The sequence below is a fragment of the Oncorhynchus tshawytscha genome, linkage group LG06, assembly GCF_018296145.1.
Source record: "Oncorhynchus tshawytscha isolate Ot180627B linkage group LG06, Otsh_v2.0, whole genome shotgun sequence".
Lineage (NCBI taxonomy): Eukaryota > Metazoa > Chordata > Actinopteri > Salmoniformes > Salmonidae > Oncorhynchus > Oncorhynchus tshawytscha.
In genome coordinates this window covers 22358414-22385283 of record NC_056434.1, presented here as the reverse complement: position 1 = coordinate 22385283, position 26870 = coordinate 22358414, and the positions used below count along the sequence as shown (strand labels likewise).

Genomic DNA, 26870 nt, shown 5'->3' with positions numbered 1-26870 from the left:
GTTAGGCTGCATTTACACAGGCAACCTAATTCTGATATTTTTTTCACTAATTTGTATTTTTACCCATCAGACCATATATATTTTTTAGAGCTGATCTGATTAGTCAAAAGACCAATTAGTGATAAAAAGAAAAAAGATCAGAATTGGGTGTAAACACAGCCTATGTGACTGATGATTAGCACCATATTTCAGTTTTACAGAGTCAGAAGAGGACTTTGCTGTGCTTTCATTTTAAATTCTGCTCATCAGCAGTAAAGAGAAACGACAAAACTGAAATATTACGCGTTATGAACCACTGGTTATATGGATCAAAACCCCAGACTGGAGCGTGGACAGAAAAATATCAATGAAGAAAATACAGGGACATGAATCATTCTGGACTATTTGAGAGGCACAAGAGAGCTTATGGTACCACAGGCTACCAATACTAGAGCAGACTGCAGGGAAAATAGGGAAATATGGGGTTTTGTCCAGAGGAAAGGTTTGGTTTGGTTTGACTAATAGACGAACAGCCTGTCCTGCAGGCAGATATACAGCATCAGTGTAATTCCAATGGGAATGGTTGGTCAGGGCTAGATTCATCTATTCCAATATTAGCATTAAAATATTACCCAAAAATTGTATCAGAATTTTTGTTTCTGTAAATCCATTCTTGTGAGATAGATATCCCTTAATCAGTCTGGATTTCGATTTAGTCTGTGTACATTGAATGATTGTCACTCATTGTAAAGCAGGAAGTCTTGCCACTTGTAACAGAGTGAATATTATCATCACCTTCAAACCCTATGCCAGTATTGCATTGCAGTGATTGACAAATAAAATGGTTCACAAATTCAAACTCAAGTGTGCAGTGGAGGAATAGAAACACCTCTAATGTTTCTTCTACCCATTCAATCAGCTGGAACCGTAACGTCTAAATGTTTCTTCTACCCATTCAATCAGCTGGAACCGTAACGTCTAAATGTTTCTTCTACCCATTCAATCAGCTGGAACCGTAACGTGTTTCTTCTAAAATCAGCTGGAACCGTTCTTGTTTCTTCTACCCATTCAATCAGCTGGAACCGTAACGTCTAAATGTTTCTTCTACCCATTCAATCAGCTGGAACCGTAACGTCTAAATGTTTCTTCTACCCATTCAATCAGCTGGAACCGTAACGTCTAAATGTTTCTTCTACCCATTCAATCAGCTGGAACCGTAACGTCTAAATGTTTCTTCTACCCATTCAATCAGCTGGAACCGTAACGTCTAAATGTTTCTTCTACCCATTCAATCAGCTGGAACCGTAACGTCTAACAGTTTATCATCATTATATTCAATTGCAAAGTGGACAATAGCGACAAAAGCAAGTCAGCCACTATGTCTTTGAGTTTCGCTTCCTTACACACTCTTTCTTCAGCTCTTCCTCTTCGTCACTCATCTCTCTCTCTCTTTTCTCTACTTTCTCTCCTCCATTACAAGCTATTCTTTCTCTTTCTTTGGCTGGTCTTGTTTTCCGTTTCTCCCAGACTCATTCATCCTCTTCTCATAACTCGAACTCTGTGGTTAGTCATGTCTTCTCTAACCTTGAGTTGCCTTTCTTTACAACTGATGTAGTGCTGATGGGAGAAATGAGGCTGTAGTTCCTTGCAGGAGGGAACAAAGCATTATGGGGCCCAGTGTTAAGCAATACCTTTAGAAGTATGAGAATAAACACTATTGCATAAGCTTTACTCACTCAACTGGAATTGTTGAATAAGGTGTACTGTATGCTCTCTTTTGTCATATTGGCTATTAGGGTATACTTAAATTTGTGAAATGCAGCATATTCTACAACAGTCACTCCCCTACGACACCTGCTCTGTTAAATCTTCCCTTCACATAGAAAACGAATGTCAGCTACTGTATACTTCATGAATGCTAAATCTTCTTCTAGCCATGGTAAAATTCCTGAAACTGTCCAAATCATATCTGAACACTATCAAACTCCAAAGTAACCAACTCATGCATACCAATCCAATCCATGCCACAGCAGACTTGCAGCTTCACCACAGAATCAAACCCAAATTATCTTCATCTAAAAGTTACACCTTGACAATTCAGTGGCAACTAAGCGCGAAGTGTCTGCATGGTTCCGTAATAAGTTCACAGGAAGTGCTCAAGCTGTACATCCTGTCCATGGCCATGGTCAACCCCTCCAGGTCCAGTATGTCAATGGGGTGCATGTCTATCTGGCCACACTACTACATGGTCTGGCAGTCAGTTGATGCAGTGAGTGTGGGGCATTGTGGGATAGTGGATGACAGCGGGATCAGCAGAAGAAGATCTTTCCGTCGCACTGAGGCTCTGTGACCCCAGTATCTGTGGAGAAGAAAGACAGACATAGACTTTAGTTAGACTGTAACAACATCCCTTATACACCGAGTATACCAAACATTAGGAACCTTTCCCCCCTTTCGCCATCAGAACAGCCTCAATTTGTCGGGGCATGGATTCCACAAGGTGTAAAAAGCGTTCCACAGGGATTCTGGCCCATGTTGACTCTAATGCTTTCTACAGTTGTGTCAAGTTGGCTGGATGTCCTTTGGGTGGTGGACCATTCTTGATACACACAGGAAACTGTTGTGAGTGTCAAAAACCCAGTAGCATTGCAGTTCTTGACACAAATCGAAGCGCCTGGCACCAACTACCATACCCTGTTCAAAGGCACTTAAATCTTTTGTCTTGCCCATTCACCCTCTGAAAGGCACACTGTCACATACATAATCCATATCTCAATTGTCTCAAGGCTTACAAATCCTTCTTTAACCTGTCTCCTCCCCTTCATCTACACTGATTGAAGTGGATTTAACAAGTGACATCAATAAAGGATCATAGTTTTCACCTGGTCAGTCTATGTCATGAAAAGAGCAGGTGTTCTTAATGTTTTGTACACTCAGTGTATAGCGCGTAGCACAGGTAACTCAACTTTTCCCATGGCTCTCTTTTCCTTACAAAGATGTGTGGTGCTACTGGTACCTAGCTGGTGCTACTGGTAGCTGGCTGGTGCTACTGGTACCTGGCTGGTGCTACTGGTAGCTGGCTGGTGCTACTGGTACCTGGCTGGTGCTACTGGTACCTGGCTGGTGCTACTGGTACCTGGCTGGTGCTACTGGTACCTGGCTGGTGCTACTGGTACCTGGCTGTGATTGCTGCCCCTTCCCTTTCTTCTTCTTCTTCTCCTTCTTGTCCTTGGTCTTGGCCAGCTGCATCAGGCGGTTAGGGATTTGGTTCTGGCCCTCTGTGCTGCTCTGGGCCTTGGAGCTGGCGTTGGAGGAAGAGGACGAGGAGGAGAAGGGGTTCAGGTTCTTCCCTTTCCTCTTGGAGCCCATCCTGAGGAAGGGGTCTTTGGTGGCGGGGGAGGAAGACAGCTCTGCCTCCCCTCCTCCAGGCTCTTTATCCAGAGAGGTGGAGCTCTGAAACTTCATGGACTCCTCTGAGGTGGTGGAGGGCGTCCGCTGGGTCCTGTGTGCCTGCTCTGCCTACAGATCAAACCAAACCATACAACAACAAGTAGGAACTTAAGCCTCGCAGCAACTTAATGATGGAATCTGACTTTTGAAGGAAGAGATTATGTCTAGGATTCAAGGTTGAGCTAGTTTTAGGATTAGAAGCTCAGGCTTGAGCCCAGGTTATGGCGGTAGGTAAAGGGTTATTTAAAGGCCATCATTACATGGCCCATGTGTCGTCAGTCCATTGTGCTTACATTTAGTTAAATAATAGTTATTTGATTTCTGTAATGTAAGGTAACAGACAGAGACCAGTGAGCAGTAGCCCTCTTTGAGAACCGTGTTGGCCGATCCAGCTCACCTCGGCTTTCTTCATCTGCTCCACCATCTCAGCCTCCCGCTGCAGCGTCTCCTTGTCTCTGTCCAGCTTCCTCTGGGCGTCCCTCAGCCTCTCCAGATCCCTCTGATACTCTTCCTTCCTCCTTAGAAGCTCCTTCCTCTCCTCCTCCATCTGCCTACGCCTCTTCACTGTCTCCTCCTCCTGCTCCTTCACCTGCACCTCCCTGTCGCCCAGCCCCGACTCCCTCACCTCCCACTCCCTCTCCCTCCTCCTCCTCTCATCAGCGTGGGCCACCTGCTGGCGCTGCAGGTTGGCCACCTCCTGCCTCTGCTTCTCCAGGCTGCGCTGTTTCTCCTGCTCGATCAGGGAGTTGGGCCGCGAGGAGGAGGAGGACAGGGAGGAGGTGGAGGAGTGGCGCGAGGCTGGCCGCTCAGCCAGAGCATGACGCTGGTCCTCAATGAAGGTGTCCTGCTGCACCACCACTGCCTGCCGGAGGACAGTAACAATGGTTAAACACATGAAGTTGTATTGACATGCATGCTAATGGACAGTTTTTGTATGTCAGTGTGCTTTTTAACAGCTCTGCGTGATTTATCTAATAAAAGAGGAGAGGAAACGTGAAGAAGCGAGGAGAACATTGTATGAAACAGAGGAGAAGTGGATATACCTGCAGTGTGCTGAGGAGGTCATGGAGGTGTGTCACACTCTGGAGGACCTGCTACATTATAAGACGAGAGAGATCATAAACATGTACCTGTGTATGGTTACACAGTAGGAACATGCACACAATAAAATACTTCCTATGAAATAACATAATACAGTACAGAGGAAACTAGAGGCCTGTCTGTGGGAACAGGTAGTGATGCCTCTTTCACGCAGCCAGTCAGCCAGCCAGTCAGCCAACCAGTCAGCCAGTCAGTCAGGGATGTACAGTATGCTGGTAGTGTAACATAGCGTTGGAGTCAGACCTACCTCACTGTTCCTCTTGAGCAGTAGCAGTAGGTTGTTGTTGCCCCCCTGTGGAAGAAGACAAGTACAGCTGCAGTTAGTTACTGAGATATTAACAGAGCTGCTGAAGCGAGGGGTCACGTTAATCACCCCCTCAAAGGAAGAGATTGATCCCACCTGCCTGGCGGGGAGGCCTGAGCAGAGGAGATTGTAGGCATTAAAAGCACAGGACTGCTCCCACACATTTCAGCCCAGCCCGGGGGCATCACCTAGCCTAATGGAGCATTATTAATATGGACCAGCTCAGCTCAGCCAGCCCAGGGCCTCGGGCTGGGATAATGTCTGTCTGTTAATGTCAGTGGTGGTGATGGGGGACCGGACCAGGCCTACTGAGACACATACAAGTTTAAATCCTTCCTGATGGCATTGGTTAGGAAATAATAGTTATAAAGAATAGCCAGGAGTTAATGAACAAAGTGTGTGTGTGTGTGTGTGTCTAAGCTGGTCTTCAAGCATTCCTCTGTTCCTTTCATTAATTTGCTGTGACTCTCACACATAGACCTCTGAGTTGTACAGTTACTGTAATTACCTTCTTTAACACACCGTCTGACTCAGTCCTCCGAAGGTCTAATGAGTCATCCCCCTCTTCTTTCTCTCCGTCTGGAATAAAAAGAGACCTTTATCCCACAGCTCAGCTACAGTATGACAGGCAGTCAGGGTACATAGTGAGAGGGAGTAGGAGTGAGTGAGGTGACATTACTTTTGGAGATGTTCATCTGGTGGCTGTCAAAGCCACCGAAGGTCTCAGCGCGGCGAGGCAGACACACTGGCCCCACACTGCCCCCTGATGCATCTTGGGTACTGGACACCTGCTGCCCCACAGCCCCGCCCAGACTTCCATTCACCAGCACATGGAGAGTCTCCACTGAAACACACACACACACACATTACACACATAAGGATAGGACCTGCACTCTAGTTCTGTATTCATGCCTTAACATGACATAAAATCATTCACAGTTGTGTGTTGTTTTTTATTACTATTTGCCAGGTCTTGTGACCCTTAACTGGCTACATGTACACACAGCATCCTGCATGATTTCAGTAACGACTACACACACTACTCTAGGTAGCTGAAGAAACCTGGACAGACCTCCATAAACTGGGTTTCTAAGGGAACCAGGAGAAAATGAGAAAAAATGTCAATATCTGGCTCAATTACTCAACCTGCAGCGGTAAAGCAATCCATTTGTATGCTTATGCATTGATTCTATCGCTGTCTCCAGAGAGAAAACGCTGATATAAATAACTATGACAAGTAACCATATATCACTCTGGCTTTAGCCAACAATGAGTTTTCGGCACTATTCTGTAATCTCTCTTCCTTGGTCTTTCAGCTGCTACCGGCATTATATTATATTAGGGGTATTTTCGGGTAATTTCCTGATTGTTTCTGATTGGTCCTCTGTGTCTTTAGGGGCAAATCACTGGTTGGCCATGTGTCCAGGTAATTCAATAGGTGACCACTGATTGAATAAAGGGTCATCTGTGTTGTGTTTGGTCTCTGCCAGAGGACTGTCCACTCTGACTCACCTTCCCTCAGGGCATCCTTCATGATGGGCTCTCCCTTGGTGATGTCATCTGGGGTGGCTCTAAACAGCATTTTGGTCCTGATAGACTGGGTTTGTTTGGTCTCCTCTGCTGGTCCCTCACACATGTCCCTGAACACCTTCACCTTCTCCTCCAATAGACTCATGATCTGCTCATCCTTCTTCCTCAGCAGCTCTGAGAGGAACAGAGACACACACTGTGGTTAATACCTGTCATACACAACACTGACGGAGGATATCCATCAGGTTATACAGAATTTGATGAAAAAAAACAGAACAGGTTTTACCTCTAATCTCCCGTGCTTTGGTCTCTAGCAGTCTCTTGTCTTCCTCGGTCTCACTGGGGATTCCCTCATCGTCATCCTTCTCTCTGTTAATACACACAATTCTCCATCAATCAAACCATTTACACTGCATGTGGAGTATAAAACAAACATGTTCTGCGTATATATTTGTGTATCTGTGGGTACACAATGTGTGTGTTCCCATTGATATAGAATTCCAGATATTTTTTATAATAAACAAATTGCTGTGGTCTGATGGGTTTTCCCCATTCTAGTCATTATATTTCTATGTGTGTTCCTTTCTAACTGACTCACATGGAGTGCATGGCGTCCTGTATGAGCTGCATCCATGTGTTGCGTTCCTCCTTGGTGCTGGCCAGCACCTCCACCATCTCTGGCTTCTCTATCCCCGCTGTGATCAGGAACAGACCCCTCTCCTCGTTAGCCACCTCACGCACAATCAGCTTCTGCAGGGAGATCACCGTGGACCGCTGATCCTGGGGGACGGGAGAGCAGGGATGGAGGGGAAAGAAAAAGGGAAGAATGGAGTGAGAGGAAAGAGAGAGAGAGAGAGAGAGAGAGAGAGAGAGAGAGGGAGAATGGAGGTGAAAGGATGTATTGACCAGGTTTCTATTGAAGGGTGTATAGACCAGGTTGCTATTGAAGGGCGTATAGACCAGGTTGCTATTGAAGGGCGTATAGACCAGGTTTCTATTGAAGGGCGTATAGACCAGGTTTCTATTGAAGGGCGTATAGACCAGGTTTCTATTGCTATTGAAGGGTGTGTATAGACCAGTATAGACCAGGTTTCTATTGAAGTGTGTATAGACCAGGTTTCTATTGAAGTGTGTATAGACCAGGTTTCTATTGAAGTGTGTATAGACCAGGTTTCTATTGAAGGGTGTATAGACCAGGTTTCTATTGAAGGGCGTATAGACCAGGTTTCTATTGAAGGGTGTATAGACCAGGTTTCTATTGAAGGGTGTATAGACCAGGTTTCTATTGAAGGGTGTATAGACCAGGTTTCTATTGAAGGGTGTATAGACCAGGTTTCTATTGAAGGGTGTATAGACCAGGTTTCTATTGAAGGGTGTATAGACCAGGTTTCTTGAAGTTGAAGACCAGGTGTATAGACCAGGTTTCTATTGAAGTGTGTATAGACCAGGTTTCTATTGAAGTGTGTATAGACCAGGTTTCTATTGAAGTGTGTATAGACCAGGTTTCTATTGAAGTGTGTATAGACCAGGTTTCTATTGAAGTGTGTATAGACCAGGTTTCTATTGAAGTGTGTATAGACCAGGTTTCTATTGAAGGGCTTATAGACCAGGTTTCTATTGAAGGGTGTATAGACCAGGTTTCTATTGAAGTGTGTATAGACCAGGTTTCTATTGAACGGTGTATAGACCAGATTTCTATTGAAGGATGTAGACCAGTGGGAGGTTTCTATGGAAGCTACTATAGGGAAATGCAATGTAAAGCCCAAGGAAAGGGGAGCTGAATGAAAACTCCAAACGTAAGTGAATGGTAAAAAACTGCAAGATAAGATTATACAAAGAGTGTAACCAATAATATACTGCTTCATTAAAATGTACATCTAGAATGCCACGGCCTTGCAAAGCACAATATTAATAGAGCTGGATAAACCTTGAAGGACTGGTGTTATAACAGCACAGAAAGCTAAACTTGGTGTAAAGTAACATGAAGTGGGCACGGTTCTCTACAAAGTGTGGTACATATGAAACATTGAGCTGGGAAAAACAAAAATAACATACCAGTGAGGCAAAGACATATTTCTGGTCTTTCTCCTGGAGGAACACAAACACGTCAGACAGCAGCATGGCCTGGACATCTGAGGAAAATAACAGAGTCGGGATCAGTGGAGGAGGGAGGGAGGGGCAAGAGAGGGAGAGGGAGGGAGAATGGGGGAGAGGGAGGGGCAAGAGAGGGAGAGGGAGGGAGAATGGGGGAGAGGGAGGGGCAAGAGAGGGAGAGGGAGGGGCAAGAGAGGGAGAGGAAGGGAGAATGAGGACAGAAAGAGTGAAAAAAAACTAGAAGGAGAGGGAGAGAGGAGGGAATGAGAAAGAAAGAGAAACCTAGCGAGAGACAGAGAAGGCGAATGATACAGAGATAAACAAGGCTGATCCCGTACCCTTTAGTCTGCCTGCAGAGTTCTTGAGCTGCAGTGGTCCATCATGCAGCAGCCTCCTGCCTCTCACCAGGTCTTCCCGTGCAAACATCTGGCCGCTCTTCATCCTCTGAATGGACTTGCTGTCCGTACGGCTGTACACTTCTTTCAACCGTTTCTTCTTGTCGTGTTCATTCACCTTGTTGTCCACCGCATTTAGAATCTCCTTCACCAGTCTCAGAGCCTGGGTTATATCGTCATGGTCTTCCTCATTCTCTGCATCAGGGAAAGAAGACCCGCATGTCACTTCAGCACACACAGAGGGAGAGACATCACCACTCTTTCTCACAGAGTAAGTGTATGAGTGCCATTCAAGGAATAGAGAATACCAGGCCTCACCTTTGGTGTGATGCAGTATCCTCTGTAGTAGCACGGGGTACTTGGTTATTCGCTGTGTCACTAATAAGATACACTCTGGAATGCCTAGTCTTCGGACGATTGTGCTGCTCATCTTTTTCTGAAAAACAGACAGATCCAATTGATATATGAATATTCTGTTTCAAACAACTGCAGATTTATGCAATAAAATTACAACAGTGTAGTGGCACCACCTGGTGGATAAAGTTATGTTTTTCATACTGCTTATAATCAATCAAATGTATTTATAAAGCCCTTCTTACATCAGCTGATGTCACAAAGTGCTGTACAGAAACCCAGCCTAAAGCCCCAAACAGCAAGCAAGCAAACAGCAAGCAGAAGAAACCTAGAGATGAACCAGGCTATGAGGGGTGGCCAGTCCTCTTCTGGCTGTGCCGGGTGGAGATCATAACAGAACACGGCCAAGATGATCAAATTTTTATAGATGACCAGCAGGGTCAAATAATAATAATCACAGTGGTTGTAGAGGGTATAACCATGTACAACAAAGAGCAGTTAGTTACCTTGATGAAGGCTTGGAAGCGTTTGTCTTTGGTGTGAAGCTCCTTATAAAAGTTAACCGCCTCGTTGTGGCGACTGCAGAATTTCCCGTAGACTTTCTTCATGCGGTCCGCATTGGGCCCTGAGAACTGAAGACCAGACAACCCATCGAAGATTAACTTACAGGTTAGTCTACTAGTCAACATTTACACAACGATCACTAAACCCCTCATGCCGACAAACAGTCTCCCCCTGCTAACCTGTGAGACAAGGACGTCCCCTATCTTGTGGATGAGGAAGCTCCCGTCATCCCGACCCTCGATTGAAGACTCCCTCTTGCGCTCCAGGAGGTGGGTGAAGAAGTCTGTGTGTAGGTCCAGGAGTTCGTCCAGCATGGGGAACACCCGCTCCACCGTGAGGGCCTCCAGCTGCAACTCCTTCTGCAGGCCCTTACTATACACCTCAGACATGATCCTCAGCGTCCGTACGTGGTGCATCTCTGTCTGGACCAGCTCTGCAGAGAGACAGGAAGGGAAGGGTAGGACAGAGAAGTAGAGAGTGGGTTATAGTACAAAATCCCAATTAACAACACATTGTGTTTAACCCCAGGGTGAAAGTAAGCTGGTAAGGTCCGGTACAGAGTACCGTCAAAATAACTAGTGGGGATACGCCGTACTGGTTAAACATGGCCCTATCACAATAATTAAACAAAGATGCAAATAAAACTGTCAGCTATTACACTTTTATTTATCATTACCACATGTCAGTCACATGAAAAAAATGTGCGAATGTGTAATACGTTCCGAAATGCGGTGTGGTTCGACGACAAAGATGGAGATGCACGCGGACAGCAGTGGACCCATCCATTCAGGTTAAGTCTAATGAATGACCATTACTGAATGTCATTCATTACATTTTGGGGTGTTTTGTAAAGCCTGTCGCATGCTTCCCAGTCCAAACAGCGCATATATTATGAAAACATTTGTGTCGTTTTTGCAGTGGTGTAAAGTACCTAAGTAAAAATACTTTAACGTACTATTTAAGTCGTTTTTTGGGGTATCTGTACTTTACTAGTAATATTTTTGACAACTTTTACTTTTACTCCACTACATTCCTAAAGAAAATAATGTACATTTTACTCCATACATTTTCACTGACACCCAAAAATACTCGTTAGATTTTCAATGCTAATAAGCTAATAAGCAGGACAGGAAAATTATCTAATGCACGCGCATATCAAGAGAACATCCCTGGTCATCCCTACTGCCTCTGATATGGCAGACTCACTAAACACAAATGCTTGTTCGTAAATGATGTATGAGTGTTGAACTGTGGCTATCCTCTGGCTATCCGTAAAAAAAAACAGAAGAAAATTGTATCGTCTGGTTTGCTTAATATAAGGAATTTTTTGTGATTTATACTTTTACTTTTGATACATAAGTATATTTAAAACCAAATACTTTTATACTTTCACTCAAGTAGTATTTTACTGGGTGACTTTCACCTTTACTTGAGTCATTTTCTTTTAAGGTATCTTTACTTTTATTCAAGAATGAAAATTGGGTACTTTTTCCACTACTGCGTTTTTGTTGGTTTTGGTGTTCAGCAGGGTTTTTTTCGGCTGTTCGAACGCTATTTGTTTTCTTGAGGCAAGTCGAAGTCCGGTAGACGAAGTCTACGCCCCTTCGTTGGTAATTGTTCAACAGTAATACTCTTAGTAAGAGTGGGAACTATGAACGGGATTCTTCAATTAAGTGTTTGTTGTCATTCAACAAGAGACGACTAGTTTTCATGCACATTTTTTCACATGAGAAATAATGCACCGAACATCTTAGTTTGATGTAAAATTAAGCGACTAAGACCTCCTCGGCAAGAACAAGAACAAAGTCAACCTAGTATGCGGGCGCCTTAACAGATGTCTCTTTCCACTCATCAAATGGCGGGTGCACAGTGCAGTGTACGGATGTAGGAATGGTTTTCGAGTAGACAGGCTTACAGGAGCCTATTGAAGTGATTGTTTGACAGTCAGATGAGAACATGACGACTGGTTGTGTTTATTCCACATTAAAAGGTAATACATTTTAAAAGTAAAAAGGACAAATCTTTACTATTAGTCCCACAGATATCCTATTAAATTAATAAATTAATTGTTTGACTGAAACAAAGGATGGGAACATATGAAGGAATGAGTGGGATTGGGAGAGTTGCCCTCCTACCATAGATGACGTCCTGTCTCTTCACCACCTCCTTCTTGAGCCCCTTCACATACTTCTTGTCCACAGTGAAGGTCCAGGAGTCTGCCTCAAGATCCTTAGACTCTGCCTCAAACTCTCCCATCAGCTGGCTGTCCATCATCTCAGTCCCTAGGACAACACACATAAAACACACATGAACAGTTAGTTTGGCCGGGGCAGGAGTGGCTATACAGTATGTACTGTAAGCATACATATGCTCTCCTACACTCACATATGTTGTAAATTGGACCAATACATAGTCATGCAAAACAACAGCTGAAAACAGAGGAAATCCAAACATGTCACATTTGCTCACTCCTTTGAACCGATCCCCACAAAGAGAGTACAGCAAATACAGGCTCTGTCACAGTGATAACTCTCCAGCTCACTACCTTACCTTCATCAGTGAGAGACTCAGTGGACTCATTGACCTTGGAGGTCTTGTGCAGTGAGTCTGTGGACTGGGACAGGTACTTCAGGCCCTTCAGTGGCATCTCATCCATCAATGGCCTGCATGGACAGACAGACAGACAGGGTGGAAGAGAGAAACAGAGTTGGTGAAGGAGGGACTGTTACTGTGATAACATAAGTTGTGTATACACTCTGGTTGTACAATGCATTTGACACAACACTTGTGAGTACACAGTATTGTTGATGTGTGTCAGCATGCAAATGTACACCGTTTGTACAACCCGAGTATGTAAGGGGCGATAGTGAGTTGGTTGGTGATTGAGTGGCGTGGTGTCTCACCCTGCGATGTTGCTGATGGAGATGCTCTTGGACAGGTTGCTTTTGTTAAAGGGGAGGATGCTGTGATTCCTGCGAGGCACCACCGCTGCCACCGTAACCATGGCCTGGTCATCAGGGGACAAGATGGCAGACCACGGACGCTCCCGAGACGATGTCGATGATGTAGCTGATCACACAAATACAGTTAGCATGTAAAGTAGTACAGCTCATTAGGATATCAGGAATTCTACATGCACAAAGTCAAATAAATACTGTACATAAAAACATATACAGTACTTGGGATTTTGGGGGGGGGTATTGACAATGCATAGATTGAGACAGACAAGGATGAAGTCGGAAGTTTACATACACTTAGGTTGGAGTCATTAAAACACGTTTTTCAACCACTCCAGAACATTCTTGTTAACAAACTATAGTTTTGGCAAGTCGGTTAGGACATCTACTTTGTGCTTGACATAATACATTTTTCCAACAATCGTTTACAGACAGATTATTTCACTTATAATCACAATTCCAGTGGGTCAGAAGCTTACATACACTATGTTGACTGTCTATTTAAACAACTTGGAAAATTCCAGAAAATTATGTCATGACTTTAGAAGCTTCTATTAGGCTAATTGACATCATTTGAGTCAATTGGAGGTGTACCTGTGGATGTATTTCAAGGCCTACCTTCAAACTCAGTGCCTCTTTGCTTGACATCATGGGAAAATCAAAAGACCCCAGAAGAAAACATTGTCAACCTCCACAAGTCTAGTTCATCCTTGGAAGCAATTTCCAAATGCCTGAAGGTACCACATTCATCTGAACAAACAATAGTACGTATGTATAAACACCATGGGACCACACAGCCGTCATACCGCTCAGGAAGGAGACGTGTTCTGTCTCCTAGAGATGAACGTACTTTGGTGCGAAAAGTGCAAATAAATCCCAGAACAACAGCAAAGGACCTTGTGAAGATGCTGGAGGAAACCGCATAGAAGTGTTTGGCCATAATGACCATCTTTATGTTTGGAGGAAAAAGTGTGAGGCTTGCAAGCCGAAGAACACCATCCAACAGTGAAGCACGGGGGTGGCAGCATCATGTTGTGGGGGTGCTTTGCTGCAGGAGGGGCTGGTGCACTTCACAAAATTTCACATCATCACATCACTTCACATCATGAGGATGGAAATTTATGTGGATATATTGAAGCAACATCTCAAGACATCAGTCAGGAAGTTAAAGCAAATAGTCTTCCAAACGGACAATGACTCCAAGCATACTTCCAAAGTTGTGGCAAAACGGCTTAAGGACAACAAAGTCAAGGTATTAGAGTGGCAATCACAAAGCCCTGTAGAAAATTTGTGGGCAGAACTGAAAAAGCAGAACTGAAAAAGCGTGTGTGAGCAAGGAGGCCTACAAACCTGACTCAGTTACACCAGCTCTGTCAGGAGGAATGGGCCAAAATTCACCCAACTTATTGTGGGAAGCTTGTGGAAGGCTACCCAAAATGTTTCACCCAAGTTAAACAATTTAAAGGCAATGCTAACAAATACTAATTGAGTGTATGTAAACTCCTGACCTGCTAGGAATGTGATGAAGGAAATAAAATCTTAAATAAATCATTCTCTCTACTATTATTCTGACATTTCACATTCTTATAATAAAGTGGTGATCCAAACTGACCTATGACAGGGAATTTTTACTAGGATTAAATGTCAGGAATTGTGAATGTCAGGAATTGTAAATGTACTTGGCTAAGGTGTATGTAGACTTCCTACTTCAACTGTACATCTGAACTGCACAAATAAATATATTACATTTACTTCTCAACACGACTCCGGATATGGACTCAGAATCTGGCACCGTTTGCTGCTTCTGCTGCTGAAAAATAGAGTAGTGTATTACAATACATCATTGGGACCACACCATTAACAAGCCTGTTACCCATTTATTCACGATAGACAGAGACTGATCCCGCACAGATGAATTCTGTTCCTGTGTGTTTGAACAAAGTAGCGTTGTAGACAGCTGACGGCAAGCTTACCTTCATTTTGACCTGGACACACACAGGAAGACGCTCTCTGCAGCCCTTATGGACCTGTGCATTGCAGTCTGAAATCATCAGAAGAAAAACAACATTAGGACAAAGATTTGGTAGAAACATCTGTTAAAGACTGCAGGAAAAGCAGATTAGTCAGGTCTACCCATCTCACTCTCCTCCTTCATCAGGTGACAACGTTGCTACTTGCTACTAGTGTAAATAATGTAATTTCAATGCAACAAGATCACACAACAGTGTAAAAAACCTGCTAGCTTAGTGATGTGACTCATACCAAATCAACATTGCTCATCTGAACCACCCTGAACTATAGAAACAAACAGGCAGCAAGAGGAAACTCTAATCTGTACACTTAGAAAATGTCTTCATCCAGATTCCATCCCATTTTAGGCTGCATAAAATAATTAGAAAAAGTCCCAAAATGGTATGATGTTCTGTAAAGAAAAACATATTTTCTATGTTTCTGCCTAGTTTCCCTTTTCAGACAGGGTACAGTGTCTTACAGTACCTCTCCCAGCACTCCATGTCTGACCTCTGAACAACTACAAAGTCTTGTTTACTGAACACAGTTAGCAGACACACCCAGGTTAAGGTGAGGGGTGTTCAGAGCAGGCGCAATATAAACAGTTGACCTAACAACATAAAACATAAAACAGAGGAATCAAGACTGAGTGTACAGTAGGAACAGACCATAGAGTTCAAAGTGTTCCACTCCACCTCCAGTCAAGCCCATCCAAACAACACCAACACAACAACACTTCAGGGAGGAAAGAGTTGGGAAGAGGGGAGAAACACAACAATGAGCAGGCTCTCCCAGCTGGAGGTTTTAAACAGTGAGGGGACTGTACTATTACTCTCTCCCAGCTGGAGGTTTTAAACAGTGTGTGGGGACTGTGCTATTACTCTCTCCCAGCTGGAGGTTTTAAACAGTGAGAGGGGACTGTGCTATTACTCTCTCCCAGCTGGAGGTTTTAAACAGTGTGTGGGGACTGTGCTATTACTCTCTCCCAGCTGGAGGTTTTAAACAGTGAGAGGGGACTGTGCTATTACTCTCTCCCAACTGGAGGTCTTAAACAGTGTGTGGGGACTGTGCTTTTACTCTCTCCCAGCTGGAGGTTTTAAACAGTGAGAGGGGACTGTGCTATTACTCTCTCCCAACTGGAGGTCTTAAACAGTGTGTGGGGACTGTGCTTTTACTCTCTCCCAGCTGGAGGTTTTAAACAGTGAGAGGGGACTGTGCTATTACTCTCTCCCAACTGGAGGTCTTAAACAGTGTGTGGGGACTGTGCTTTTACTCTCTCCCAGCTGGAGGTTTTAAACAGTGAGAGGGGACTGTGCTATTACTCTCTCCCAGCTGGAGGTTTTAAACAGTGAGAGGGGACTGTGCTATTACTCTCTCCCAGCTGGAGGTTTTAAACAGTGAGAGGGGACTGTGCTATTACTCTCTCCCAGCTGGAGGTTTTAAACAGTGAGAGGGGACTGTGCTATTACTCTCTCCCAGCTGGAGGTCTTAAACAGTGTGTGGGGACTGTGCTATTACTCTCTCCCAGCTGGAGGTTTTAAACAGTGTGTGGGGACTGTGCTATTACTCTCTCCCAGCTGGAGGTCTTAAACAGTGTGTGGGGACTGTGCTATTACTCTCTCCCAACTGGAGGTTTTAAACAGTGAGAGGGGACTGTGCTATTACTCTCTCCCAGCTGGAGGTTTTAAACAGTGTGTGGGGACTGTGGTGTGCAACACGGTGTGTGTCCATTTTTTAAATTGTGTGTCAAACACAGATCATGACAAGACTGAATCTCTCAAAATGAGTCTGAGAGAACAGAGAGAAGAGCAGTGGTGTAAAGTACTTTAGTAAAAATACTTTAAAACTACTACTTTGGGGTATCTGTACTTTACTTAACTATTTATACTTTTACTTCACTACATTTCTAAAGAAAATAATGTACGTTTTACCCCATACATTTTCTCTGACACCCAAAAGTACTCGTTACATTTTGATAGGAAAACGGTCTAATTCACACACTTATCAAGAGAACATCGCAGGTCATCCCTACTGCTTCTGATCTGGCGGACTCACTAAACACAAATGCTTCGTTTGTAAATTATGTCAGTGTGTTGGAGTGTGCCCCTGGCTAACCGCCAATAAATAAAAACAATAAAATTGTGCCGTCTGGTTTGCTTAATATAAGGAATTTGAAATCGTTTGTACTTTTACTTTTGATACTTAAGTACATTTTTAGCAAATCCATTTACTTTTGATACTTAAGTATATATAAACCAAAAACTTTACAACTTTTACTCAAGTAGTATTTTACCTGGTGACTTTCACTTTTACTTGAGTCATTTTCTATTAAGGTATCTTTACTTTTACTCAAGTAAGACAACTGAGTACTTTTTCCACCACTGGAGAGGAGGCAGCTCTCCATTAGACACTACACTCTATTAGTTAATATTTCAGAAAGAACTCATTGACTCTCCACAAAGCCCTATTTTACTATTAGATAAGATAAGGATCAAAATCACTGATCAAGAAAAAAAAATGTTCTGAATAATTATGTCAATTGTCAAAATGAAGGGCTTGTTTCAAATGTAGGTCTTTGCTCGGCAAACCCTATGTGGGCCACAATTCTGTGTATCTGTGTGACAAAAACTAAGTCACTTTTGAGAAATGAGCAATGGAAGCCCAAATAGGGCTTACAGCACATTCTCTGCCAGTGGAAGAAAGAGAGAGAGAGAGAGAGAGAGAGAGAGAGAGAGAGACAGAGAGAGAGAGACAGACAGAGAGAGAGAGAGAGAGAGAGAGAGAGAGAGAGAGAGAGAGAGAGAGACAGAGAGAGAGAGAGAGAGAGAGAGAGAGAGAGAGAGAGAGAGAGACAGAGAGAGAGAGAGACAGACAGACAGACGAGAGAGAGAGAGAGGAGAGACAGAGAGAGAGGAGAGACAGAGAGACAGAGAGAGAGAAGAGAGAGAGACAGAGAGAGAGAGCGAGAGAGAGAGAAGAGAGAGAGAGAGACAGAGAGAGAGAGAGAGAGAGAGAGAGAGAGAGAGAGAGAGAGAGAGAGAGAGAGAGAGAGAGAGAGAGAGAGAGAGAGAGAGAGAGAGAGAGAGAGAGAGATAGCCGGGATGTAAGATTAGAGTTGACATCTTCCCAGCTGCGTCAGGGGCCAGGGGCAGGGTGATGCAACCCATTGAAACGTTGAGAGGACTGACTGGGCCGAGGGGCACATCCCTCCCCTGTCTCTGGTTCCCTCTAACCACCCAACTCCTATTCCCTGGGACAGACCCACCCAGTCCATCACGCTTCAGACAGACTGACAACAAACAAAGTAGCTCTGAGAAAAAGTATTGTGAGTGGTCTACTCTGCTCTTCTAATGCATGCTGCTGGCAATACAGAGATGGTGGGAGGAATGAATATACTGCAGCGACATAGTTCCTATATACGTCCACTTCTGATAGCCCCAGAATAAACAACATCCTCTTTAGCTCTCTGCAGATAGACCCTGGATATGGAGAATTTCCCGTGTCCTGCTTAATGTGGAGCAGTTTCAGTTAAGTGACTAGACTGAATGAATAAACAGGATAACCAGTCACCATTTTGTCACATTACTTGGAGCCGACGTAGGATGTTCCACCACCAGACATTACACAATGATGGAAAACACGGCTTGAGCCCCTGAAAACATACCTTAAAGTACTGAATCTACTGACTTACGGAGACAGCATAGTTTCAAAGGTAGAAATACACACAAAACAGGTCCAAGTAATCACCATGTAAAGGAATAAGGGGTATTGAGGTGTGGTAAATGGCGCTAAAACTAGAGCAGTGGTCCCTTACTATGGAACAGAGAGACTAAATAACTCTGTGGAGTCTGGTTTCTCATAAACACTCAGATTTGTTGTCTTACTGGTGCAGAGGAAGGCTTCTTTAGTGATAATGGGTTTGTTGCACTGATGGCAGGTTGAGGATGGGGCTGGGTTCACAGAGCTGAAGAGATGGCCGTTCAGGTTTTTTTTCTCCTTTTCCTTGGGGTCTTTATCCTTCCCCTGAGCCTTCTCTTTCTCCTGCAGAGAGTTAGAGACACAAAGGGAATACCATAAATTCTCTAAGTCAAAGCACTATGGCACTGTGTATGCTTTCCGTAGATACTGTAAGCAATCAATGTCTCACAAATAGATCTCACACTTCGATAGTACTTAGCCAAAGCCGAGAGATATGAGTCATTTGCTCAAAGATGTACTGAAGTTTGACAGCTGTCAAAAACCCCTTCACAATATTTCTGTATTTTCTATCCAGAAGTCTCATTCACAAAAAGAAACATAATTATGACAAAAGGTTACAATATATCAATATAACCACAGACACAATACACTGGACTGGCCGATAACACACTCTCAGGTTGACTGTACAGGTAGACACTCATTCATAATCAGTACAGGAAATGAAACAACCAATATCCTATGATTCTGACTCAAACTAAATGTGTTGCTAAAGCAATTCCTCCTGAAAAAGGGAAGAATGTGTATTTAGAGAAGAGCATCAGAGCCTGTTCCTTTCTGAGCAGTGAGCCGTGAGACAGGCAACAGGCGTTAGCCAACACAAAGAACCAATATCTCCTACCTCATCCTGTATTGTATCAGCCCTCAGCTTCAGGGAGCAACCGTGTGCCAGGACATGTCTACACACCATCACAGTGGCAGTCTGTCTGTCTGTCTGATACATTATTACAGTGGCAGTATGTCTGTCTGATACATTATTACAGTGACAGTCTGTCTGTCTGTCTGATACATTATTACAGTGACAGTCTGTCTGTCTGTCTGATACATTATTACAGTGACAGTCTGTCTGATACATTATTACAGTGACAGTCTGTCTGTCTGATACATTATTACAGTGACAGTCTGTCTGTCTGTCTGATACATTATTACAGTGACAGTCTGTCTGTCTGATACATTATTACAGTGGCAGTCTGTCTGTCTGTCTAATACATTATTACAGTGGCAGTCTGCCTGTCTGTCTAATACATTATTACAGTGGCAGTCTGTCTGTCTGTCTGATACATTATTACAGTGGCAGTATGTCTGTCTGTCTGTCTGATACATTATTACAGTGACAGTCTGTCTGTCTGATACATTATTACAGTGGCAGTCTGTCTGTCTGTCTGTCTGATACATTATTACAGTGACAGTCTGTCTGATACATTATTACAGTGGCAGTCTGTCTGTCTGATACATTATTACAGTGACAGTCTGTCTGATACATTATTACAGTGGCAGTCTGTCTGTCTGATACATTATTACAGTGACAGTCTGTCTGTCTGATACATTATTACAGTGACAGTCTGTCTGTCTGATACATTATTACAGTGACAGTCTGTCTGTCTGATACATTATTACAGTGACAGTCTGTCTGTCTGATACATTATTACAGTGACAGTCTGTCTGTACGCTGGTCTGGAACAACAGGCAGTACAGAATCTACAGATCGAACTCTGGCGTTCCCATATTGCCAGCCATCAGCCCAAAAGAAGGAAGTGAGCTACCATGGATGTACCATGAGTGTCTGTGCTGACTGTTTTGCAATCTCCGTTACACACCAGCCCCACTGCAACTTCCGGCCTATAATCTAGCTCACAGTCTCAGCAAACTATTGTAAAGTATGTACAGGGCATTCAGAAAGTACTCAGACCCCTTGCCTTTAGTTACATTACATCATTATTCTAAAATGGAATAGATTAATGTTTTTCCTCATCAATCTACACACAATACCCCATAATGACAAAGTGAAAACAGGTTGAGAAATGTTTGATAATTTATTTAAAATAATAAAACAGAAATACCTTATTTACATAAGTATTCACATCCTTTGCTATTAGACTCAAAATTGAGCTCAGGTATATCCTGTTTCCATTGATCATCCTTGAGATGTTTCTACAACTTGATTGGAGTCCATCTGTGGTAAATTCAATTGGTTGTACATGATTTGGAAAGGCACACACCTGTCTATATACGGTCCCACAGTTGACAGTGCATGTCAGAGCAAAAACCAAGCCATGAGGTCGAAGGAATTGTCCGCAGAGCTCCGAGACAGGATTGTTTCGAGGCACAGATCTGAGGAAGGGTACCAAAACATTTCTGCAGCATTGAAGCTCCTCAAGAACACAGTGGCCTCCATCATTCTTCAATGGAAGAAGTTTGGAACCATCAAGACTCTTCCTAGAGCTGGCCGCCTGGCCAAACTGAGCAATCGGGGGAGAAGGGCCTTGGTCAGGGAGGTGACCAAGAACCTGATGGTCCCTCAGACAGAGCTCCAGAGTTCATCTGTGGAGATGGGAGAACCTTCCAGAAGGACAACCAAGATGCTCTGGTCTGATGAAGCCAAGATTGAACTCTTTGGCCTAGGAGGAAACATGGCACCATCCCTACAGTGAAGCATGGTGGTGGCAGCATCATGCTGTGGGGTTGTTTTTCAGCGGCAGGGACTGGGAGACTAATCAGGATCGATCAAAGATGAACGGAGCAAAGTACAGAGTGAAAACCGGCCCCAGAGCTCTAAGGACCTCATTCTGGGGTCAAGGTTCACCTTCCAACAGGACAATGACCGGACAATGACCAAAGCACACAGCCAAGACAACGCAGGATTGGCTTTGGGACAAGTCTCTGGATGTCCTTGAGTGACCCAGCCAGAGCCCGGACTTGAACCCGATCAAGCATCTCTGGAGAGACCTGAAATTAGCTGTGCAGCGACGCTCCCCATCCAACCTGACAGAGCTTGAGAGGATCTACAGAGAAGAATGTGAGAAACTCCCCAAATACAGGTGTGCCAAGCTTGTAGCGTCATACCCAAGAAGACTCAAGGCTGTAATCGCTGCCAAAGGTGGTTCAACAAAGTACTGAGTAAAGGGTCTGAATACTTATGTAAATGTGAAATTTCAGTTTATTTTTTATAAATTAGCAAAAATGGCTAAAAACCTGTTTTTACTTTGTCATTATGGGCTATTGTGTGTAGATAAGGGAAAAAACTATTTAATACATTTAAGAATAAGGCTTTAATAAAATGTGAAAAAAGACAAGGGTTCTGAATACTTTCCGAATGCACTGTACAGGGTACATACTTTCAAAACCCATATTGGAAGCTATACAAACATTGGACATTTTTCTCAGTCTGTATGCATGTGTTATGGATTGAGTAGCATTTTTGATGATAAGCATGTTCTTCTATGTAATAACTAGGCCTGCTATAAAATACATAGAAAGATATTGTTTTGGATACAACACAGGGAAATCAAATCACATGAGAACTGTGTTGATGCATGGTCTGGGCATTACTGTTATTTCCCTTAATGTTATCAGGAAGTCTAATGTTATTAGGTCTGAAAGAATTGTGGTTTGTTTTCGTAGCAGCAGTGATGCCATACAGACGTCAGTTTGAGACAAACCACAGCATGCCTCTGTTTCCTGTTTGGCTTCCCTACTGCGTGCAGACCAGGCGCCTCGCTCTGCTTCTCACAACTCACAGACTCACAGCCAGATACACTTACCCAGCAGATATATACTATATACTCCATCACAGTCATTTACAATGTGATTATGACACCTAGAACACAGATAAGCGCCAGGGAAAAGTATCTTATTCTGGAAACGACAGTTTTGAGATTGAAATATGTGTATTAGCCTGCACACAGCTATTAGCCTGGACATAAATTATAACCTGAAAACTTGTATACAAAGAACTACAATGAGAAACCTTTAGACACGTCATAATCCATTGGATTCAACACCAATACAGACAATGGCGCTGGGATCAGACTGAAAAGGTACTGTACTACTGGATCTTCTTAAATTCAAGTCACTTCATACTTTATTTATCCCCTGAGGGGCAATTCGGAGCCAGGCCCTATGCCGGTTATTTCATTGTTAGTCTACACCTGTGTGTACACCTTTGTTTACAAAGCATGTGACCAATAAAATGTGATTTGCTTCGCTAATGCAGGAGGAGGAAGAGAGGCTGAATGGACAGACTCACCTTGTTCTTCTTAGTACTCATCTTGCTCTTGAGGTAACTGAAGGTGCGGCTGACCTTGGTCCCCTGTCTCCCCTCAGAGTCGCTCCGCAGTGGCCCCGGGTCCTCCTCAGAGATGCTGGATGAAAAAGAGTAGGAGAACCAGAGAGACAAACTCAGTATACTGTCAGATATTACCCTGCTGGAGAAATAGCCTTTAAGAACAGGCCCATATAAAACGAGACAAGGTTTCTGTCTTACCTATGCTCTAGCGATGCCGATCCCATTCCTACAGCAGAAATAGAGAGAGGTGATGAGCTGGATCAATGGAACAGCAGATTGTGTCATTTATTTATTTACATTTGTATTATTTTTTATTGGTACACCAGATAGGTGCAGTGAAATGTGGTGTTTTACAGGGTCAGCCATAGTAGTACGGCGCCCCTGGAACAAATTAGGGTTAAGTGCCTTGCTCAAGGGCACATCTACAGATTTTTCACCTTGTCGGCTCAGGTATTTGAACCACCGACCTTTTGGTTACTGGCCCACACTCTACGTGGTAGGCTACCTGCCACCTTAAATGGGACAGGGAGTTGTAAATGTAGTTTGAGAAATATAAATATGATCAAAATATAGTTGTACATGTATATACAATACGAGCAATGAAAACATGTTGAAACAACAGAGATTATAGAGTGGAATTCTCCCCCCCGAAAAAAAGATATGTACTTTTATCAGTATTTTGGTTCAGTACAAGCATACATTACATAACCATTACAATAAATTTCTAAGCAGAGGTGATATCACATAACACGTAGTAGTACCAACATTCAACAGAACCAGGTTAAATGTGGAATTGCACACTGGGTCATTTGGTTAAGGACTTGGCCAATTAACAAGACCAACAAATACATACACAAAGGAATGTGACGATTATGCAGCATAGATGTCCAGTAGTAGTCAAGGGTGGCCAATAATAAAGAGATTTACTGAGGGTCAGACACAGCACTGAAACGCAGCCTCAGAACTACAACAAAGCTCAATAAGACACATATCACGACAAACACAGAGACATTTTCAACAACAAAAATCTGCCAGGCAAAATCTCTCACAGCTCTTAAGCTGTAGATATGACACGCTAGAGCAGCGAAAGCTCTTTGAAACGTCATCCCCCAGCAACGGCCCGGACAGGGATTTTCTTCCAATCGTTCTCTCCAAAATAATATACAAGGCTCAAAGGAGTGTGAAAGCAGCAGTGAAATGTTCCTCTCCTTTCTAGCAGCTGTGAAGCCTAACAGGAACACTTTGACATGTGTTTATGTGGATTCCAAAGAATGGAGGCTAGGGGGAATAAATAGAACTGATGGAGGAAAGAGAGGGGAGAAATGTGTGTAAAACTCACAGGGGAGACATAATAGGAATGTCAGCCATGTCAAATACAATAGAAAAAGGGCTACTTTGAAAAGGGGCTACAATGCTAACAGAAAGCTGATTATTTGATCTCAGTTAGATACCAATAGTGGGAAATAGATTCTGGGATTATATGTGTCTCCAGCAGATGTAACATATGGCTGACTGGACTGCAAAAGGGCTTTTCACTCTGTTACAGCGTCCCTACTCTTTCAAGAAATCTGCACAATGAGTCTGCTGTTCTTGCATGGGTTTCAGCAATGTAGATATAGTTCAGAAATACAAGGCTCTTAAAAGGACAAAAGAGTTAACTGTTCATAAACATTTATGAAATATGTGAACATCTTGGCAGGTTTGACATCCTTTCATACTTTTTTCAGTCATTTTCATGGCAGCCAAGGTTTTCGAAACTGATCAAATAGTTGAATTTGCTTGAAACTTCACATAAACAGAACAGCAAACAGTGCATATTTGATCACCTGTTGAGATTTGTATTAGTAACTAGAGGCAATTTAAGCCTATGTAAGTAAAACATTTTTAGAAACAATGACTTCTACTGATTGATATTTTATCAAACCAAATTATTTGCCTGACAATGTTAACCTTGTTTGGGGACCAAACAGAGATTAATTGATTTAAAAAAGTTGATTTAGAGAGAGGTAACGTCCTTTAGTGACACGGGTTGACCTAGAGGCACACTACACAGGAAGCAGCCAGGGGCTAAGGGGCCACTCAGGGCATTCTGGGAAATGTAGAACATCACTGGAGGAAGAGCCAATAGAAAATAATGTTCTATGTTGAGTCGGTCCACTGGCTATCCAGTTCAAGGGTACAAACAATATCAAATCACACGTTAAATTAGCACAAGAACCTGGGCCGCCCCTCATTCCCTTCCAAGTGATCAAATGACTGAACCCTACACAAAGGGACAGGGAAACAGGAGAAGGCAGAAATAATAACCCCAGTGATAGTGAGGAGAAGATCTAACAGTAGCCCCTGTTAGCTCCAGAGGAGATTGGGATTGAGAGAGTTAACAAACCACCTGATTCCTATCTGCGAAACACAGCAGAGGGACAGAGAGAAAATGTACCTGTAGGACGAAGTTGGAAACAGCAGGTGACAGGAGACTTGATTGTTGGATAGATAGAGGCATGGGCCTGAATCCGCAAAGCATTTCAGAGTAGGAGTGCTGATCTAGGATCTGTCCATATAATCTTATTCATAATGACCTTATTCATAATGACCACTAACTCAAAAAAGTTCTGGGACACTGTAAAGTCCATGGAGAATAAGAACACTTCCTCCCAGCTGCCCACTGCACTGAAGATAGGAAACACTGTCACCACTGATAAATCCACCATAATTGAGAATTTCAAGAAGCATTTTTCTACGGCTGGCCATGCTTTCCACCTGGCTACTCCTACCCCGGTCAACAGTACTGCACCCCCAACAGCAACTCGCCCAAGCCTTCCCCATTTCTCCTTCTCCCAAATCAATTCAGCTGATGTTCTGAAAGAGCTGCAAAATCTGGACCCCTACAAATCAGCCGGGCTAGACAATCTGGACCCTTTCTTTCTAAAATTATCTGCCGAAATTGTTGCCACCCCTATTACTAGCCTGTTCAACCTCTCTTTCGTGTTGTCTGAGATTCCCAAAGATTGGAAAGCAGCTGCGGTCATCCCCCTCTTCAAAGGGGGGGACACTCTTGACCCAAACTGCTACAGACCTATATCTATCCTACCATGCCTTTCTAAGGTCTTCGAAAGCCAAGTCAACAAACAGATTACCGACCATTTCGAATCTCACCATACCTTCTCTGCTATGCAATCTGGTTTCAGAGCTGGTCATGGGTGCACCTCAGCCACGCTCAAGGTCCTAAACTATATCTTAACCGCCATCGATAAGAAACATCTGGCCAAGGCTTTCGACTCTGTCAATCACCACATCCTCATCGGCAGACTCGACAGCCTTGGTTTCTCAAATGATTGCCTCGCCTGGTTCGCCAACTACTTCTCTGATAGAGTTCAGTGTGTCAAATCGGAGGGTCTGCTGTCCGGACCTCTGGCAGTCTCTATGGGGGTGCCCAGGGTTCAATTTTTGGACCGACTCTCTTCTCTGTATACATCAATGAGGTCGCTCTTGCTGCTGGTGAGTCTCTGATCCACCTCTACGCAGACGACACCATTCTGTATACTTCCGGCCCTTCTTTGGACACTGTGTTAACAACCCTCCAGGCAAGCTTCAATGCCATACAACTCTCCTTCCGTGGCCTCCAATTGCTGTTAAATACAAGTAAAACTAAATGCATGCTCTTCAACCGATCGCTACCTGCACCTACCCGCCTGTCCAACATCACTACTCTGGACGGCTCTGACTTAGAATACGTGGACAACTACAAATACTTAGGTGTCTGGTTAGACTGTAAACTCTCCTTCCAGACCCATATCAAACATCTCCAATCCAAAGTTAAATCTAGAATTGGCTTCCTATTTCGCAACAAAGCATCCTTCACTCATGCTGCCAAACATACCCTTGTAAAACTGACCATCCTACCAATCCTCGACTTTGGCGATGTCATTTACAAAATAGCCTCCAATACCCTACTCAACAAATTGGATGCAGTCTATCACAGTGCAATCCGTTTTGTCACCAAAGCCCCATATACTACCCACCATTGCGACCTGTATGCTCTCGTTGGCTGGCCCTCGCTTCATACTCGTCGCCAAACCCACTGGCTCCATGTC

General features: G+C 43.6%; 1 protein-coding gene across 7 annotated transcripts in view; it reads right to left on the bottom strand.

Annotated features, from left to right (window-relative positions):
- Positions 1-1043: 1043 nt before the first annotated feature.
- Positions 1044-26870, bottom strand: part of LOC112252249 (A-kinase anchor protein 13-like) — a 180438-nt gene continuing 154611 nt past the window's right edge. For 3 of the 7 annotated variants that reach the window (XM_042323076.1, XM_042323081.1, XM_042323082.1), the window contains 23 exons: positions 22978-23005; positions 22741-22855; positions 18623-18779; positions 14702-14769; positions 14475-14538; positions 12675-12840; positions 12322-12434; positions 11907-12053; positions 9951-10204; positions 9714-9839; positions 9172-9289; positions 8797-9048; positions 8420-8496; positions 6963-7144; positions 6651-6733; positions 6347-6538; positions 5514-5678; positions 5343-5413; positions 4778-4822; positions 4473-4523; positions 3827-4291; positions 3156-3498; positions 1044-2338 (listed from right to left, as the gene is read on the bottom strand). In XM_042323076.1, the coding sequence (XP_042179010.1) occupies positions 2289-2338; positions 3156-3498; positions 3827-4291; positions 4473-4523; positions 4778-4822; positions 5343-5413; positions 5514-5678; positions 6347-6538; positions 6651-6733; positions 6963-7144; positions 8420-8496; positions 8797-9048; positions 9172-9289; positions 9714-9839; positions 9951-10204; positions 11907-12053; positions 12322-12434; positions 12675-12840; positions 14475-14538; positions 14702-14769; positions 18623-18779; positions 22741-22855; positions 22978-23005 (3332 nt within the window). In that variant the 3' untranslated portion in view covers positions 1044-2288. The remainder of the gene's footprint in view (positions 2339-3155; positions 3499-3826; positions 4292-4472; positions 4524-4777; positions 4823-5342; positions 5414-5513; positions 5679-6346; positions 6539-6650; positions 6734-6962; positions 7145-8419; positions 8497-8796; positions 9049-9171; positions 9290-9713; positions 9840-9950; positions 10205-11906; positions 12054-12321; positions 12435-12674; positions 12841-14474; positions 14539-14701; positions 14770-18622; positions 18780-22740; positions 22856-22977; positions 23006-26870) is intronic. The other 4 variants (XM_042323078.1, XM_042323079.1, XM_042323077.1 and 1 more) reach the window with 4 other exon arrangements.